General features: G+C 38.3%; 1 protein-coding gene across 1 annotated transcript in view; it reads right to left on the bottom strand.

The window, feature by feature from the left end:
- TNIP3 (TNFAIP3 interacting protein 3) overlaps positions 1 to 18,754 on the bottom strand; it is a 100,883-nt gene that overhangs the window by 3,472 nt on the left and 78,657 nt on the right. Inside the window, exons 8-12 of the mRNA XM_068975545.1 lie at positions 17,418 to 17,546; positions 12,774 to 12,893; positions 9,835 to 9,960; positions 1,521 to 1,571; positions 561 to 659 (exon numbers count right to left, since the gene is read on the bottom strand). Coding sequence (XP_068831646.1) covers positions 561 to 659; positions 1,521 to 1,571; positions 9,835 to 9,960; positions 12,774 to 12,893; positions 17,418 to 17,546 — 525 coding nt within the window. The remainder of the gene's footprint in view (positions 1 to 560; positions 660 to 1,520; positions 1,572 to 9,834; positions 9,961 to 12,773; positions 12,894 to 17,417; positions 17,547 to 18,754) is intronic.

Here is an 18,754-nt window from a genome sequence, read left to right as displayed (position 1 = left end):
AATTGCTTCAGTATTCAATTCATTTTGCCTGGGTAGACACAGCCATAGAAAGCAACTTAAGTGGGTCACTTTTTCTTGAATCCTTTAAGAATACCCTTTCAACTGGAAAATGTCAAAGACTGTTTTGCACAGATGTAACCATATTCACAGTAGTTGAATATAAGTTTACAACTGAAAAAGGCATCTCCCAGACTGTTTTGTTATGTTCTCTTTGCTTTTCTTTATGCACAGAAATGTCTTCTTTGGGAGAGTCAGGTGTGTCATTAAAAATGACCAATATCAAATGGTATGTTTGTTCATGGAATTTTGGCTCAATTTGATACCTTTCAGTGAATGTATTCATATTTATATGTCCTGTAGTTGCAGGGTTCCAAAGATACTTAGAGTGTACATTGACCACCGTAACTCTGCAAATCAGAGCCCAAGATAAATAGAGGCTCTTTTTGTAGAAAATAATATGTGCCAGTATTCCAGAGACAGACATCATTTCTACCAAAAGAGAGTATTAGCATGTATTAGAGACATGGCACTTGATGGTTGGAATGAAGGCTCTTGCTTACTGGGTGCTTCTGTAGGTCCTGCACAGCCCCAGGGCCCATCAGAAGGTGTGGATCCCTCCGGTAGAAATTCCAGTCACAGTTACAGGTTGGGAAACACATCTGAGGAGAAGAATGCTGTTAGTTCACCGAAAGCAGGTGCACCTGGGGAGTCACACTGACCCTTGCTTTATACAACCCCGAGGTTTGGTTGAAATCTTAAGGTTCAGCCTTAATCTGGCATAATCCAAATTCAAGATAGGAGGTCTGTCAATGCAGATCCTGAGATAGATGAAGCCACAGGCCAAATTTTATTCAAAGTGAAACTATAGTTATTTCTCCATGTTAGAGATACTAAAAATACTTGAAAAATGTATATAGAGTTAACTTCATGTTTCTGAGTTATCTTCACAGAGTCCTCACTTAAGAAGAACCAATCTTTAAGTCATAAAACAAATTTTCCTAAACTGCAGCCAGAGACTCCAATGATATAACTAATGTCCAGAGAGGAAATGAGGAATTAAGAGAAATAATATTCATTCCTAAGTCTGCTGGAGAACCAATGGAATGGAATGCTCTAATGCCCAAGAAGATATTCTTTCTCAAAAGAAAGATGAAGTCTTTGATGTTGTTTTCCACTGTTGGTGGAAGCAATTGTATGAATTATCGAGGAAATATATTTCTCAGATGTTTGTTTGCATGAACACACACTAAGGCATGTGCTCCTGTTGAAACATATTCTGTAAAGCATGTGCTTTTCTTGAGTGTTAGGGTCTAGAGGCCTTGGTACCTAAGTATTATCTCTCCAATGACATTTTAATTGATAATGAAAAGCATGAGTTGTCCTAGGCCCTTTGTAGCAGAACTTGAATCTGCCTTTATTTGGGACCACGAGAAACTGCTGCATTTGGGTATAAATGTGAGTAAAACTCAGAGTCGGCATTTCTAACATGACAAGAAAGTTGTGAGTAAGGATCAACATACCTGTTTTAATTGCCTCTCTAGTTTTTCTTTTTCCATCTGACAAGCTTTTATCTGTGGACAAGACAAAAGCATTTGTGCGTCAGAAAGAGCTGATGTCTTAAAGCAATTCCTGGTCCAGTTTGCAGGGATCTGCTCAGAAATCCAGGGGCTGAAGCCCTGATAACAATAATGCCAATAAAATCGTTGAGTTTTGGATTTTCCAGGCATAAATTGGTTCTGTTGTGAAATTTCCAAATGAAGTTTGCGAAGTTGGGTATTTTTAAATTGTTATTCCCACTTATTGGGACCATTGCAATTCTGTTTTAGGTTGATGTATTTAGCTCTAGGTGTGAATGTAGATATGGACATAGATGTGGGCATAGAAATAGCTTCTACTGCTTATTGAATGTAATTGTACAGTCAATTGTATAGTCAAAAGCTTCCACAATAAATTTTAGAAGTTGCATATGCACTTAATACATGCCAGACACTGATCTAAGTGCTTTACACTTAATAACTCACATTCAAGCCTCCAATATCCCTAAATGACACTTAAAAATTATTATTCCTATTTTACAGAAGAGGTCACTGAGATATGAGATGCTGAGTAACTTGTTCAAAGTCACAGTTATACTTCATCTGGCAGAGTTACCTCCCCTGAGTTCCCCCAACATCTGACACATTTAAGGAAAGCTGGTTTTTCTTGCACTCTTTAGTCATGCTGTTGTCATCCCTGAAGTGAAAGTGAAAGTGTTAGCCACTCAGTTATGTCCAATTCTTTGCGATTTCATGGACTAAAGCCCACCAGGCTCCTCTATCCCTGGAATTTTCCAGACAAGAATATTGGAATAGGTAGCCATTCCCTTCTTGAGAGGATCTTCCCAACCCAGGGACTGAACCCAGGTCTCCTGCATTGCAGGTGGATTCTTTACCATCTGAGCCATATGATACTATTCTCTCCTTTCAGTTCAGTTCAGTCTCTCAGTCATGTCCGACTCTTTGTAACCCCATGGACTGCAGCACTCCAGGCCTCCCTGTCCAACACCAACACCTGGAGTCTACTCAAACTCATGTCCATTGAGTTAGTGATGCCATGCAACCATCTCATCCTCTGTCATCCACTTCTCCTCCTGCCTTCAATCTTTCCCAACATCAGGGTCTTTTCAAACGAGTCAGTTCTTCATATCAGGTGGCCAAAGTATTGGAGTCTCAGCTTTAGCATCAGTCCTTCCAATCAATACCCAGGACTGATCTTTAGGATGGACTGGTTGGATCTCTTTGCAGTCCAAGGGACTCTCAAGAGTCTTATCCAATACCACAGTACAAAAGCATCAATACTTTGGTGCTCAGCTTTCTTTATAGTCTGACTCTTACATCCATACATGACTACTGGAAAAACCATAGCTTTGACTAGGTGGACTTTGTTGGCAAGTGATGTCTCTGCTTTTGAATATGCTGTCTAGGTTGGTCATAGCTTTTCTTCCAAGGAGCAAGCGTCTTTTAATTTCATGGCTGCAGTCACCATCTTTGGTAATTTTGGAGCCCCCCAAAATAAAGTCTGTCACTGTTTCCATTGTTTCCCCATCTGCCATGAAGTGATGGGACCGAATGCCAAGATTTTAGTTTTCTGAATGTTGAGTTTAAATCCAAATTTTTCATGCTTCTCTTTCACTTTCATCAAGAGACTCTTTAGTTCTTCTTTGCTTTCTGCCATAAGGGTGGTGTCATCTGCATATCTGAGGATATTGATATTTCTCCCAGCAATCTTGATTCCAGCTTGTGCTTCATCCAGCCCAGCATTTTTCATGATATACTCTGCATATCAGTTAAATAAGCATGGTGATAATATATAGCCTTGACATACTCCTTTTCCTATTTGGAACCAGCCTGTTGTTCCATGTCCAGGTCTAATTGTTGCTTCTTGACCTGCATACAGATTTCTCAGGAGGCCGGTAAGGTGGTCTGGTATTCCCATGTCTTTAAGAATTTTCCACAGTTTGTTGTGATCCACACAGTCAAAGGCTTGATGTTTTTCTGGAATGCTCTTGCTTTGTCTATGATCCAATGGATGTTGACAATTTGATCTCTGGTTCCTCTGCCCTTTCTAAATCCAGCTTGAACACCTGGAAGTTCTTGGTTAATGTACTGTTGAAGCCTGGCTTGGAGAATTTTGAGTATTACTTTGCTAGCGTGTGAGATCAGTACAGTTTTGTGGTAGTTTGAATGTTTTTGGCATTGCCTTTCTTTGGGATTGGAATGAAAACTGACATTTTCCAGTCCTGTGGCCACTGCTGAGTTTTCCAAATGTGCAGGCATATTGAGTGCAGCACTTTCACAGCATCATCTTTCAGGATTTGAAACAGTGCAACTGTAATTCCATCACCTCCACTAGCTTTGTTTGTAGTGACGCTTCCTAAGGCCCACTTGACTTCACATTCCAGGATGTCTGGCTCTAGGTGAGTGATCACACCATCGTGGTTATCTGGGTTGTGAAGATCTTTTTTGTATAGTTCTTCTGTATATTCTTGCCGCCTCTTAATATCTTCTGCTTCTATTAGGTCCATAACATTTCTGCCCTTTATTGTGCCCGTTTTGCATGAAATGTTCCTTTTGTATCTCTAATTTTCTTGAAGAGATCTGTAGTTTACCCCATTCTATTGTTTTCCTCTATTTCTTTGTGTTGATCACTGAGGAAGGCTTTTTTCACTCTTGTTATTCTTTGGAACTCTACATTCAAATGGGTATATCTTTCCTTTTCTCCTTTGCCTTTCACTTCTCTTTTCTCAGCTATTTGTAAGGCCTCCTCAGACAACCATTTTGCCTTTTTGCATTTCTTTTTCTTGGGGATGGTCTTGATCCCTGCCTCCTGTACAATGTCACGAACCTCCATCCATAGTTCATCAGGCACTCTGTCTATCAGATCTAGTCCCTTGATTCTATTTGTCACTTCCACTATATAATCATAAGGGATTTGATATAGGTCATACCTGAATGGTCTAGTGGTTTTCCCTACCCTCTTAAATTTAAGTCTGAATTTGGCAATAAGGAGTACATGATCTGAGCCACAGTCAGCTCTCAGTCTTGTTTTTGCTGACTGTATAGAGCTTCTCCATCTTTGGCTGCAAAGAATATAATCAATCTGATTTCAGTATTGACCATCTGCTGATGTCCATGTGTAGAGTCTTCTCTTGCGTTGTTGGAAGAGGGTATTTGGTATGACCAGTTCGTTCTCTTGGCAAAACTCTATTAGCCTTTGCCCTGCTTCATTCTGTACTCCAAGGCCAAATTTGCCTCTTATGCCAGGTGTTTCTTGAATTCCTACTTTTGCATTCCAGTCCCCTATAATGAAAAGGACATTTTTGGGGGGTGTTAATTCTAGAAGGTCTTGTAGGTATTCATAGAGCTGTTCACTTCAGCTTCTTCAGCATTACTGGTCGGGGCATAGACTTGGATTACTGTGATATTGAATGGATTGCCTTGGAAATGAATAGAGATCATTCTGTCATTTTTGAGATTGCATCCAAGTACTGCATTTTGGACTCTTTTGTTGACTATGATGGCTACTCCATTTCTTCTAAGGGACTCTTGCCCACAGTAGTAGATATAATGGTCATCTGAGTTAAATTCACCCATTCCATTCCATTTTAGTTTGTTGATTTCTAAAATGTCGATGTTCACTCTTGCCATCTCCTGTTAGACCACTTCTAATTTGCCTTAATTCGTGGACCTAACATTCCAGGTTCCTATGCAATATTGCTTTTTACAGCGTTGGACTTTACTTCCATCACCAGTCACATCCACAACTGGGTATTGTTTCTGCTTTGGCTCCATCTCTTCATTCTTTCTGGAGTTATTTCTCCACTGATCTCCAGTAGCATGTTGGGCACCTACCAACCTGGGGAGTTCCTCTTTTAGTGTCCTATCTTTCTGCCTTTTCATACTGTTCATGCAGTTCTCAAGGCAAGACTACTGAAGTGGTGAAGTGGTTTGCCATTCCCTTCTCCAATGGACCATGTTTTGTCAGAACTCCCCACCATGACCAGTCCATCTTGGGTGGCCCTACACGGCATGGCTCATAGTTTCATTGAATTAGATAAGGCTGTGGTGCATGTGATCAGATTGGTTAGTTTTCTGTAATTGTGGTTTTCAGTCTGTCTGCCCTCTGATGGAGAAGGATAAGAGGCTTATGGAAGCTTCCTGATGGGAGAGACTGACTGAGGAGGAACCTGGGTCTTGTTCTGATGGGTGGGGCCATGCTTAGTAAATCTTTAATCCACAGCCCTGCTCATCAACAGAAAATTGAATTAAAGATTCTCTTCTTTGGTCTTCCCATATAGGGTCTTACATTTATTACATGTATTTTTTTGTACTCCAGTGTGTACTATGTTCAGTCAATTCTCATGATTCACAGTAGTTATATTCTATAAAGTAACCATGAACACTGAAGTAGAAAACACTGAATCATTGCTTCCAGGGAAATGCAGGCTTAGGTTCCTACCAGCCTCTGGTCATGCCATTTTTGTTAATCACTCAATACATAATCTTGTTTTATTGTGTGTTTCTGTTAAAGATACCTTATTTGGTGTTCAGTCACTCAGTAGTGTCCGACTCTTTGTGACCCCATGGACTGCAGCACACCAGGCTTCCGTGTCCTTCACCATCTCCCGGAGCTTGCTCAAACTCATATCCATTGAGTCAGTGATGCCATCCAACCATCTCGTCCTCTGTCATCCCCTTTTCCTTCTGCCTTCTAGCTTTCCCAGCATCAGAGTCTTTTTCCAATGAGCTAACTCTTCACATCAGGTGGCTGAAGTATTGGGGCTTCAGCTTCAGCATCAGTCCTTTCAATGAATATTCAAAGGGATTCTCAAGAGCCTTCCCAGCACCACAGTTCAAAGGCATCAATTCTTTGGCACTCAGACTTTTTTATTGTCCAGTTCTCACATCTGTACATGACTACTGGAAAAACCATAGCTTTGATCATATGGATCTTTGTAGGCAAAGTAATGCCTCTGCTTTTTAACATGGTGTCTAGGTTTGTCATTGCTTTTCTTTCAAGGAGCAAGCGTCTTTTAATTTCATGGCTGCAGTCACCATCCAGAGTGATTTTGGAGGGGAAGAAAATAAAGTCTGTCACTGTTCTCATTGTTTTTCCATCTACTTGCCATGAAGTTTAGTAAGTCCTATAGATCCGTAAACAATAGCGCTATATTCACCCCTGAATGAAGCTTATCTGACACATATCTTTTCTCTAGTAGGCAATTTGCAGCTTTCCGGCACTTAGGAACACTGGATAGCACTTCAGCACTAGCTTGAGGGCCATTTAAAAATGAGATCCCCAACAAAAAGCTCAAAAATGTGAAAAATGTGGCACTAAATAGACCATGAAAAGAACACTTTTTACAGTATCAGAGCTGAAAGAAGAAGGCAGCGTCACCTTTTGGACTTCCACTGGGAATAAGTGTGTTAGGGGGCTCAAGGATTATGCTGCTCTGTGCAAGTTCACAAATGAACTTAAAGGTGGTCCAAGAATTGATTTTGGGGTGGCAAATATATTTTAGTGAGTAAGTGAATTCACAAAATTGGAACCTGCAAATGACGAGGATAGACTCTATAGGTTCCCCTCACTATACTGTGGGCCTTTTCGTAGCACTGATTATTTTTTAGTTCCTTCGCAGCATATAGCAGAATGCCTTGCAGAAAGAAAGCATCAAAATTAGATATCATGAGGCACTGAATGTGGCAGGCTAATTATAAAACTAAATGAAACTACTATAAATTCTCCCTTCCAATAAACTATTCATGAAATACCAGTGAGCCATGACTTGGGCTGGATGTTATTGAATAGATTTTGTTTTTTTCACTTAATCTTGAGAATAACCTTGTGAAGTCATGAGGCAAGCATCATTATATTTTACAGGTGAGTATGATGGTAGTAAGAACCCACCTGCGAATGCAGGAGACTTAAGAGACGCGGGTTTGATCCTTCGGTTGGGAAGATTCCCTGGAGGAAATCATGGCAACCCACTTTAGTATTCTTGCCTCAGGAAGACACAGACAGAGGAGCCTGGAGGACTACAGTCCACAGGGTCACAAAGAATCGGACACAACTGAAGTGATTTAGCACGCATATGGTGAGAGAAGTTAAGCAACTTATTTTAGAGACAGAAGTTTTGGAATTACATGGAACATTTTAGAGAACACCTAATTCGATTTTGTCATTTTATAGATGAAGAAAAGGAAGTGCAGGAAAAAGTTCAATATTTACTCAAGGTCCTCACCAACTGTTAAAGCAGGCATGAACATCAGATTTATCCTTAGATTTCTCCTAAGCATCTTTCACTTTGCCACACTGACTATTTTTACCAGTTATTGCCTTAAATGATAGGAGGCAGGGATAGGAGGTGATAGGAGGAATCACCGTCCTCAGTGATAAGAGGAGTACACTCTGGTATGTAAGCAACTAGTACCAGATTGATTTGACCTAAAAATTCCTTTGGTCAAGTGGTGCATTTGGTCCACAGGTAATAAACCACTCAAATAAGTACTCTATTATATTATGGCATTTAACCTGCTGTTAATACATTTAACACAGATTGTTACATCATCTATTACATTCTGTGAATTCTATCATACTTTTACCTGAGTAAACGAGACTTTTGAAGAATAAATGCTTGTACTATCATTATAAAGAAAATTTTGATAGTTTTAACATATTACTAGGATCCTCCTTTAGTTCATAAGCACAGTTATACAGCACTGTGATTAAACAATACATTCATTTTGTTGATATCAAGCAAAAATGACAGATGACACAGAAAATCACTGTGGATTATAGTCTATGACACAAATAGATGATTGTGTGTTTCTAGCTGTACTAGAGTTTCTATAATGGGAAAAACATTGCCAGTCTAGGTAAATACTTATCATCAATCTGATTTAATGTAGTAGAATGAATAAAATTAAAATATGGCAGGAAGTAAAATGATGTGTGCAGTGACAAGTTCAAAGAAATTAAGACAGTTTTGCATGTAAGACATAAAAATTGAGAGCAATTTTCTAAGAACAGTCAGAACATTTCTCACCCACTGTTATAAAAGTAGGTTGCATGAATTACTTTTGGAAAAAGCATTTTATTATGTTTGTACCATTATTTTATTCCTTCTAATTTCTTAGAAAGAAATGGTTGTTCCAAATAATTTTCCACGTGAAATTAGGAATTTAAAGTTAATCCTTAAAAAAGATGTCAAAGAAGAAACTGAATTTAATTCACAATCTACTTTGTATTAGGAAGAAGAGTATGACAAAAAGTTTAAAATCTCCTCTGAGACTAAGAATCTTGAACTTACGGAGCTGTCACAGCACGTCTCACAACAATTTCCTATTTATTGAAACACATTGCATAATTTTGCAAATTAAAAATTTGGTGATTCCTTTTCTTTTTTTGTGTTCCCTGGTGGCTCAGAGGATAAAGCATCTGCCTGCCATGCGGGAGACCCGGGTTCGATACCTGGGTTGGGAAGATCCCCTGGAGAAGGAAATGGCAACCCACTCGGTTTTCTTGCCTGGAGAATCCCATGGACAGAGGAGCCTGGTGGGCTACAGTCCATGGGGTCGCAAAGAGTCAGACACGACTGAGCGAGTTCACTTTTTTGTTTTTTTCACTTTTCTTTTCTTAAGCCTAAATTGTGTTAGCTATATTTCCCTTACTAACATCAATATTTACCCATTATGGCAACTTCTTGAGTCTATGTTTAATAAATTCTATTGTACTTAATTTTAGCATGCTTACAGTTAATATTCTGTTCTAATAAAGTGGCTTATATTATCTGGCTTCCTTGAGAGTGCTCCAGTTACATTAAATCTGGGAGTCCACTGAACAAAATTCTTGGTCTCATTAGCTATATAAATGACATTCATTATGCATGTTTTTGGAAGACAGGAACATTCCAATGTAGTCCTTCAAAGAAAAATGGTAAGAATTTAGAAACAACTTCAATGTATTGGAGTGTTTCGTCTTTGAATTTAAGTGCTATTTAGTTCCAACTCTCATTCTACCAAGATAAATATTATGAGAAAAAAGATCAAAAGAATTGGATTTTGTAAAAGACTTTGGAATCCAATTTCTTGGATAACTCTTTAATATACTTAAGTTAAAAGGAATCGCCAGTCATTTTCATCTCTTTACAAAATTGTTTACAAATGATTTCATCCCAGATGTTAATATCTCAAAAAAAAAAATGGCCATTAACAGAAGCCAAAATATCTTGATTTTTTAATGAGAAAATTAAATATAAAATACATATGTGCTGGCAAAGGTTATTTGAACTTATACCTGAGAATTCAGCTTGTTCAACTGGGACTGAGAAGTCTGAATAATTTGCTGTAGCTCCTCTTTTTCTTGATTAAGTCTTTCTCGGTCTAATCGCTCCTTTTTGAAGTCTTCTTCATATATTTGCACCTAGGAAATGTTAACATGCTGTTATTGCTAGCTTCCTTTTCTCTTAAGCCATTTAAATGAGTTCAGAAGAGATGCTGTCTGGGTTTGTCCAATCTGAGACACGGATGTCCTCTTTTCATGAATATTTCTTTATGGTGGGACTCCATCTTGATACCTGTGACTAATTTCATCTTTTAGTTTGTTTAGAATGGCACTTTCTCTACTTTTTTCTCATTGAGCAGTAATTCATAAGTAAATTCATGGATATTTTGAAAAAAAACTCCCTTCACCAATATTTCTATTGCATATTACATGACTGTGAGGAAACCTTGACGCCCCTGACTCCATCAATGTTAAGTGTCACTGTTTTGGAACAAATCATTCATCTCTAAAACAAGGCTTTGACATAAGTATTGCTTGAAGTTCTTCAGTCAGTTTACTGACAATAGCTAAGCGAAGCCACTGACTACTGACATGTCAAAGTTTCTAAACAGAAATTATAAGTTGAGCACAAGTTAAAAACTAAAGGCTCATGTATGTGGGAAACCAAGCGATGTTTGTTAAAGGACATTCATGAGAGTTGCCCTTTATAAGTAACTGTGGGCGTATATCATGAAAAGAGGAACGTTTTAGTGGAATGCCTCTTGAGATGTACTCCAAATATTGTAGAAAAGTAATCAAAACAACCCTGCCCCAGAACAGATTTAATTATTGTTTGTTTTAATTGGCATAGTGTTGATTGGTGGCTTGGAGACTAGAATGTGGAGTTATGAAAACAAATGAAGCTTAAGGAATGAAGCAAAGGAATTCTAAAACTAGATTCAAATCATAACTTACATGAGAACCTAACATTAAACTACATTGCACCATCATCACCAACAGTGCAACAAATTTTAACTAAAGGATTATCAATTTTAAGTTAATAATAATAGAACAAAGTGTAATAGGCAAGAGAGGGAAAAATGAAACATTTTATATAGCTCTCTATGCAGATATACATATTTAATTTCAAGCCTTTTTTCATCAGAAGCATTGCAAAGGAACTATATGCAGCCAAGCTGACATTTTGTTTTCTGGTGTTGGGTTTTTGTTTTTGTTTTTTTTTTGGTTGAGAGTAGCAGTCCAAAGGCACAGATACAGTTTAATCAATGTATAATTAATAAACAATTACCAGAGGCAACTAAAATGGGAGAAGCCCATTGATTAGAACAGAACACACTTATAGTCATCACTTAGGTGGCCAATTCAAGCTCAGTTTCTTTGTGAATTTAAATTCTCTAGAGTTTCATGCAGCACTTGGTGGTGTAATTATTGTAGGTACCCATTTAGAAATGTGCACAGTTAAAATGTGAATGTAGAAAGCTAGCAAAAGGGCCATACAAAAATGAAGGAGATTAATCCTGGTCTACTCTTGGGGGTTATGAAAAAAAGAATACTTGCCACTATCTCTATCAAATACAAACTAAACCATTACTGTAAACACTGCATGTAAGAGCAACTCTCCTGCATGAAATTTATATTATGTGAGAACAATGAAGATGACTCGAGTGTCTGAACATAAGCAGTCCGTTTTTCAAAGGAATCCTGGCTTGTGCCAGTGATACTTCAGGGGTTGAGAATCTGGCAGTTTTAACACTCTGACCATACCCTTAATCTCAACATGGGTTTATTTCTGAGCTGTATATTTGATCCTGAATGTAATGAAGCAGATTATTCAAATGGAGTTGATAGACGAAAAAGATCCAATTTTACGTCAAATGCTCTGGATATTTTAGATTTATAAATAGTTACATTCTATGAAGTAATAAGAGTAACGTAAATAACAATATCACAGTTGCTCAATTCTTCTGTGTATTGCATCAAGATTCCTTGTAATTGGCACTTGCTCAGAGCAAAACAGCCAACAAGTTACTCCCAGGGACATCAGAAAATCACACATATACATTCTTTGTTCTATGACAGCCTGCCCTGCAACTTGCCATTGTTAACATATCACCAACCACGCGTGCTTCGAGGATTGGAATTCCTGTATTGATCAATATCACCTTGAACTGTTCCAGCCCTTTACCTATGTTAGCTCATTTTACCTCTCATAGGAAAAGAGATGTGATATGCTCGAGTGGCCCTGTGGCTAAGCCAGTTCCAGCTAGATGAACGGAATTTAGGCTCCGGTAGTTTAGGCAGTGCTATGTCCCATAGCCCCGTGCCACTGATGCATGCAAGAGCTTATTAGAGCATCCTTGACTCTTGCTGTGTACTTGGCAACAGTGAGTGAAGCAGGGTGGGTGGGAAGGAGGAAGCCATAACTCATCAGTAAATTCCTAGGCAGTGCCATCCATACGTGGGAGTAGATAAACAGACGTGCCTCCTCTCATCAGTGCAGGGTATTCCCTTTAAAACTGCCCTCATTGTTCCAAAGCCTGGAAGGTCTGCAGCTACAGAGAAGCAGCCCAGCTGCTACCATTTTCTGAAAAGGTCCAGAGTTTAGGTTAATAGTGTCTTCGAAATAAATTGTGTCTGCGTGAAAATCTCTGGAACCAGTGCTAATAGAATTTCACTAAAAGGTTAATTAGCATGCCCTTCTTTTAAGTTGTGTGCTCTTGGGCAAGCCACTCGACCCATCTGAAACTCAATTTTCTCTTTTATAAAGTGTGAGAGTTGGACTAGTTGATCTAAATTTCCCCATAAAGCTTTAAAATTAGGTAATTATAATTAAATACATGCAAAACCCTTTGACACAAAGTGAAAAGGAGGACTTCTAGAAATGTCTAAAGCAGCACATGAACAAAAGGCCCTAAGTTCTCCTCAAGATTGCTCCACTTTCAACTTCTCACCTGCTGTTTGAGAACTTCCATTTCTGTTCGCATCTCCTCATGGCTGCACTCCATTTCAGACTTCCCCAAAGGGTCCTCAGGAGATGAAGACCACTCCAGTTTCAAGGCATCCTGCAGAGCCTGTATTATAAGATAAGCACACTGTTGACCTAAGAGTTGCCACATATGTATTTCTCTGCAATTATCACAATCATTTCAAATGCACTCACAAGGTAGAAGTTCATTTTTAAAGGCCTCACTAAATAATGTTATTCTGATTTTCTAGCATATATGGATTTTTTTCCAGAATCTCTGTCTTTTTTCCATGATGGTGCTTATATTATTCAACTCTCATTGTGACTTAAGGTTTTTGATATTACAGACCCTTCCTCCCACCTGACTAATCATGGTTGGAAAACAGATACATAGTCTTTCTCTAGAGTCTCTGCTTCAGTCAAATATATGCTCCATCAATAAAGCTCAAACTTTAGGAAGCATCAGAATCACCTGGAGAGGCAGCAAATATGCCCATCCCCAGGCATTGTCCCCAAGGACCCTGAATCAGTATGTGTCGGGGTAGGAACTGAAAATCTGCATTCCTCAAAAGCTGCAGCTGACGGTCTCAGATGGCATTCTGAGTAATGTGTTTCTGCTATATAACCATGTCTCCTACAGGAGAGGCGGGAATCCATGCAGATTTGTTACCATTAGATCCGGCACTGTTCTGCTCTGCACTCCTTCAGCATACCATGCCCTGGCCTAGCTACAGTTATATTTATTCTCCAATAAAACATCCATTAACCCACCACAGGGTAGAGAGTTGTTTAGTCGCTAAGACGTGTTTGTGACTCCATGCACTGTGGCCTGCCAAGTTTCTCACTCATGGGATTTCCTAGGCAAGAATACTGGGGTTGGTTGCCATTTGCTTCTCCAGAGGATCTCCCTGACCCGGGGATCAAACCACGTCTCCTGCACTGGCCAGATGGATTCTTTGCCACTGAGCCACCAGGGCAGCCCACAAGGTGGAGAGAGTGCTCTGCTTTCTTGACATTCAGTACAATTCGGTGTTTTCACCATGGAGTGAAGGAGTGGAAGAAATAAGAGACTCTTAGATTTGCCACCCAGATCATCATCCTTAATCATAAATCCATGGTACTCTGACATATACTACACTTGGTCAGATTATATAAAAGATACTGTCTCTCTTCTGAAGACCTTCGCCTTGTGACAAGTTAAATAAGATGGCTGCCAAAAATGGTGGCAGAACATACCTCATCTTGCGGTATCCAAGCCCGCACACAATACAACTACTTGCTCCTTATTGAATGAGTCCTCTATGCAAATAGGAAAAGTTCACTTCCAAAGCTACAAGACTTTAATTCCTCTGTATCTCATTAGTTGCTTCAGTGATGTTCATTTGATGATTCTACTAGTAACTCACTTCCCTGCATTACTATGTAATATGGCTGTAAGGTTAGAAAAGTAAAGTACGTTTATGGTGTTAAATGTGTGTATAGTTAAGACTAGACTATGGACGCTGTCTAGCCTGATATAAATACCATTTTTCAGGAGGTTGTGAGAAAAACAAGAACTTATTCCTTCCTCCAGGAATTCTTAAAACAACAGAAGTTGTTTAATAATTTGTATTTCGTTAGAATGTATTGCTAATCTATATAGTTCTAGGAATTATCATGATAGGTATATTAAAAAAAAAACATGTTAGTAGCATCAGAATCTAGGTGGGGTGAATGAAGTGAGTCAAGGCAATCAAATATGCTGGCTCCATATCCTACAGCTATAAATAGACTTTTTGTGGGTCTTGTAATTGAATTTCCTGATCTACCTATTCAGACTTCTAGAAATTTTGCAAATGAATCATATGAAAGGTGAGTTTAGCAGATGTTTATTTCATCTTGGGGTTTTCCAACTTCCCTGAACAAACACTTGTAACCTATTCTAGAACAGCAGTTTTCTATCAGCACAGATAAGATATACGAGACACACTGATGGTGAGATGGCAGACACGTCACTTCTGCCCATGGGTGGCACTGGTTGACAAGCCCCAGGTAATTTTTCTCGCTTAGATTACACATCTGGATTCTCTTGTCCAGAACTTTAGGAAAACAATACCCTTAGGTATCTCCTTCAAAGCAAAAAAGTAGAACTGAGTACATGTAATTGTGTGAACTTCTGAAAACCATCTGCTAATTGCTAGGCTGACATGCTATGAATTTCTGCTGAGACTGGGTCAGTAGGCAGTAAGTTTGAGCAAGCAGGGTGGCCCCCAAATTTCATCCTGTGATGAATGGTGTGCACAATTAGCTACCCAAATCATCATTTTTGAGTAACTTCTATTTATTACAGTGGTAAAAGAGAAAAGAAAAATCTACAGTATAAAAGAATAATTTCTTACATTTCATTAGGCACTAAATGAGAAAAAAAATCTCTTTGTACTAAATGAAAAAAAAGAGAAAAAAATCTTTTTATAGCTCATTACTTTTTATCTGTGTTTTAAAAGTGACAGTTGAAGGTATAGGTGTGGGGGATGAAATCTCTTCTTGTCTGAAGTACACTTTCATTTTTTCTTACTGCTCATATGTAAGAGTAAAGCATTATGCCTATTAAAGCATAAATGCCAGGATCACAATTGGCTATTGAACGTATTACATTATCAATAAATTACATTAGTTAATTCATCCAGTCAACAAATATTTAAGAACATATTATGAGCAAGGCCCTGTTCCAGGCACTTCGAATACAGCAGTGAACAAAAGAGAGACACTCAGGGCCCTGTTATGAATATTGTCCTTGTGCGTCTCCTCCTTCAAACAAATATGTATTGACAGTAAATGTATATAATTGCATTCTTACAAAGATGAATATGTTAATATTCATATGAAATGTTTTTTTGACCTAAAACTTTCAGTTTTTTTCCTCTCACCTTAAGAGAAATTAAGCATCTCAATGGGCCACTAAAAGTATTGTGAGTACTCAACACTGGGTCTACCATGCCTAGCAGAGATGTCTGCCCTGCAAAAATCCTGCCCACATGGAGCTTATAATCAAGACTGGGAGATAGAAAGCAAAAATGATAATAAACATGGCACATTTTGCATGTATTAAATAGCAATGAATACCAAGGAAAAATTAAAACAGGAAATTTTAGAGGTGTAGTATGTAATTTTAGTGAGGATAACCAGAAAAATCCACTTTGAGAAGATGACATTTGCACCAAGCTCTGAATTTTACTCAAATTAATTTTTCTCATTGAGATTTCAGGATTATAATCATGAGCTATTAAGTTTTTACTTATTAAAAGTTTTTTTTCTGTTGACTATAAAAGCAGATACACATAAATTAAGGTTATATATGAGCTTCTTGAGTTAAAAACAGAGTTCTTGACTGTTATAATTTATACAGGCTTTATATCCTTAGGTCCACATTTAGAGAAACAGAGAAGAGAACTAATAAGTGACGACATACCAAAAGTGGGAGAAATTTCAAGTATAATCTCAATTAATGTCAGTTCCTCTCATTCATTTGCAGAGAATTTCCAGCAGAGAATAAGAGAGAAAATCCATGTGCCCTGAATCTGTACCTCTGAACATTGATTTTCTCTCTTAAAGGATAGAGAAGTACAGTGTTTATGAAGTCAACCTCCAATTTCATACTTTATCCTGAATAATAGCTTGCCTCATAAACAGATCAAGTACAGCATCGCATTTGTAAAGCATCCTATCCACTGTACAGGCACATCATTAACACTCTGGGAATCTTTAAGTTGTACCTCTGGAAACTACTTAACTACAGGATGGCACACAGTCCAAAATGCAAGCACTGAGCACGTGTTTAAGGCCAATCACCTACTCACATTAGAAGACAATTTCTGTTACTTTGGCCAAGAAATACCTAGTTTGAGAGATGAATATTTCAACTCCTACAGGTGTTTCTATGGTCCATGTATGAAAAAGTCAACAGCAAAGGGTTTAATTTTTTTTTCCTCTGAATATGTCAGCAATCCCTTCCCACAGAAAATTAAGGTTTAGTTCATGAAACAACACACAGACACACTCATTCACAAGTCATTCTTTTGCAGCAATTCAAAGGAGGCCCTTTTGAATAGATAAGTTGGAGTGAAGGCATTAAAATCACCAGGATTTTTTAATAGATCTATCCCCACTCTCCCCGCTAAAAGGCCTTTTCTTGGAAAGGCCACCATTCTTGGATTTGGCATTTAGCCTGCTTCCATACAGTCTGCTTCACACCCAGCAGCTCCACAGTGATGATTTTTAAGTGCAGTCTGTTTCCTCAGGAAACTTTTGTGGTTGACCAAGACATACACTACTCTTCACAAACACCCACTTGCTTTATGTGGTTCTTTGAACTACCAAAAAAAAAATTCTTACTCTCTTTTATAATATCTCCTTATCTTTTTCATGACAGTCTTTGCAGAGACACGAATTCCCCCCAAAATCCTTAGCCAAGTATAGCTGAATGAGGAATATTGGAGAGATTTATAAAATTACAGAGACCTTTTGTGCAAGCCCCCCAAGCCTGTGAGCTGCATTGCAGCGTGAGTGGATTTTGCTGTGAGTTTCAGCTCAGAATGTACTCTTTATACAGAAACCTCACATTTGACCTCTCCAACTTCATCTGGCTTGATACCTTATTGAGGCGTTTTATTTCACATTCATAATGTTGCTTCTTGTGGTTCATGAGAGCATTTTTTTCCTTCAAAAGGTTATTCTCTATCTTCAATTCATGTAATTCTCCATTTAGGCTCTCCTTTTCCTTCTGAAATAGAAAGCAAGAAAACAAATTCCAAATCAATAAAATTCAGATGAGATGATTTTGTAGGACTACTACTGAAATTAAAACAAAACAAAACAAGACCTACTAGATTTTTCACTTAACATCCCACTTGAGTAATAGTCTCTGGGTGGGCTTCCCTCATGGTTCATCTGTAAGAACCTGCCTGTGAATGCAGGGGATGCGGGTTTGATCCCTGGATCAGGAAGGTCGACTAGAGAAGGGAATGGCAACCCACTTCAGTATTCTTGCCTGGGAAATCCCATGGACAGAGGAGCCTGGCAGGATACAGTCCATGGGATCTTAAAAGGGTCTAATGTGACTTAGCAACTAAACAACAACAACTCTGGGTGGAAGCCAGGATTAGGATAGAAGAAATCTTTATGTTATCCTTACTGCTACTGAGTCTTGTGACCCCAGAACAAGATGTCAAAATCCCCACTCCTCACTTTTAAGGATCAAATGAGTCTGCAGAATAAGCTATTTCCTCTGCCCTGTTTTAAGGTGGTGACGAAAGCCTGATTCACTAAAAAATAATTGAAAGTTCTAAAATGCAAAAAGTGTCACTGCAACAAAAAATACCAATATCTCAAAGCCCTGCTTCATTTTGGCCTGGAGAGAGACAGAAGAGAATAAAGGATAAAACCTCAGGCAATAAGACCCTACACCACAGATAATTACTCAGAGTGCTGTATTTTTGTGATGATTACTTTTAAAATGTAGAGATGGGCTGGTCCAACGGCCATCACTCCTCCACTTTTCAGATCACCTTCAAGCAATCCAATGTTTTAAGTACCTGAAGCAAGGCTGGTGGCTTAGACACAGGTTCTGGATTCAAACAACAGCTGTCTCCTATCTCTTAATCTTATACTCTGGGCAGTAAACATTTTGTCGAGTGAATTGGATTCTCAATGAGAAGAAAATTTTAACCTAGCAAAATAAATATTCTAGAGTTTAGGTAAATCTATATGTTAAAGTATATTGTTTTAATAGCTATTATTTCCCCAAACAATGATTTAAGAAATCAACTTTAGGTGAGTTGTTTTCTTTAAAAGTGAAAATATTTCTTCCATTTGCCTTTGTTTAACCAGAATAGATCTAAATGTACACCTAGAAAATTCACCAATCTTTTTCTAATTTAGCATGGCTTAAGAGAAAATTATTTCAACTAGAAAATGATCCAAATGGCACAG

This window comes from Capricornis sumatraensis, chromosome 7, assembly GCF_032405125.1.
Source record: "Capricornis sumatraensis isolate serow.1 chromosome 7, serow.2, whole genome shotgun sequence".
Taxonomy (NCBI): Eukaryota; Metazoa; Chordata; class Mammalia; order Artiodactyla; family Bovidae; genus Capricornis; species Capricornis sumatraensis.
The sequence above is the reverse complement of the archived record's forward strand: the minus strand, read 5'-3'. Positions and strand labels throughout refer to the sequence as shown.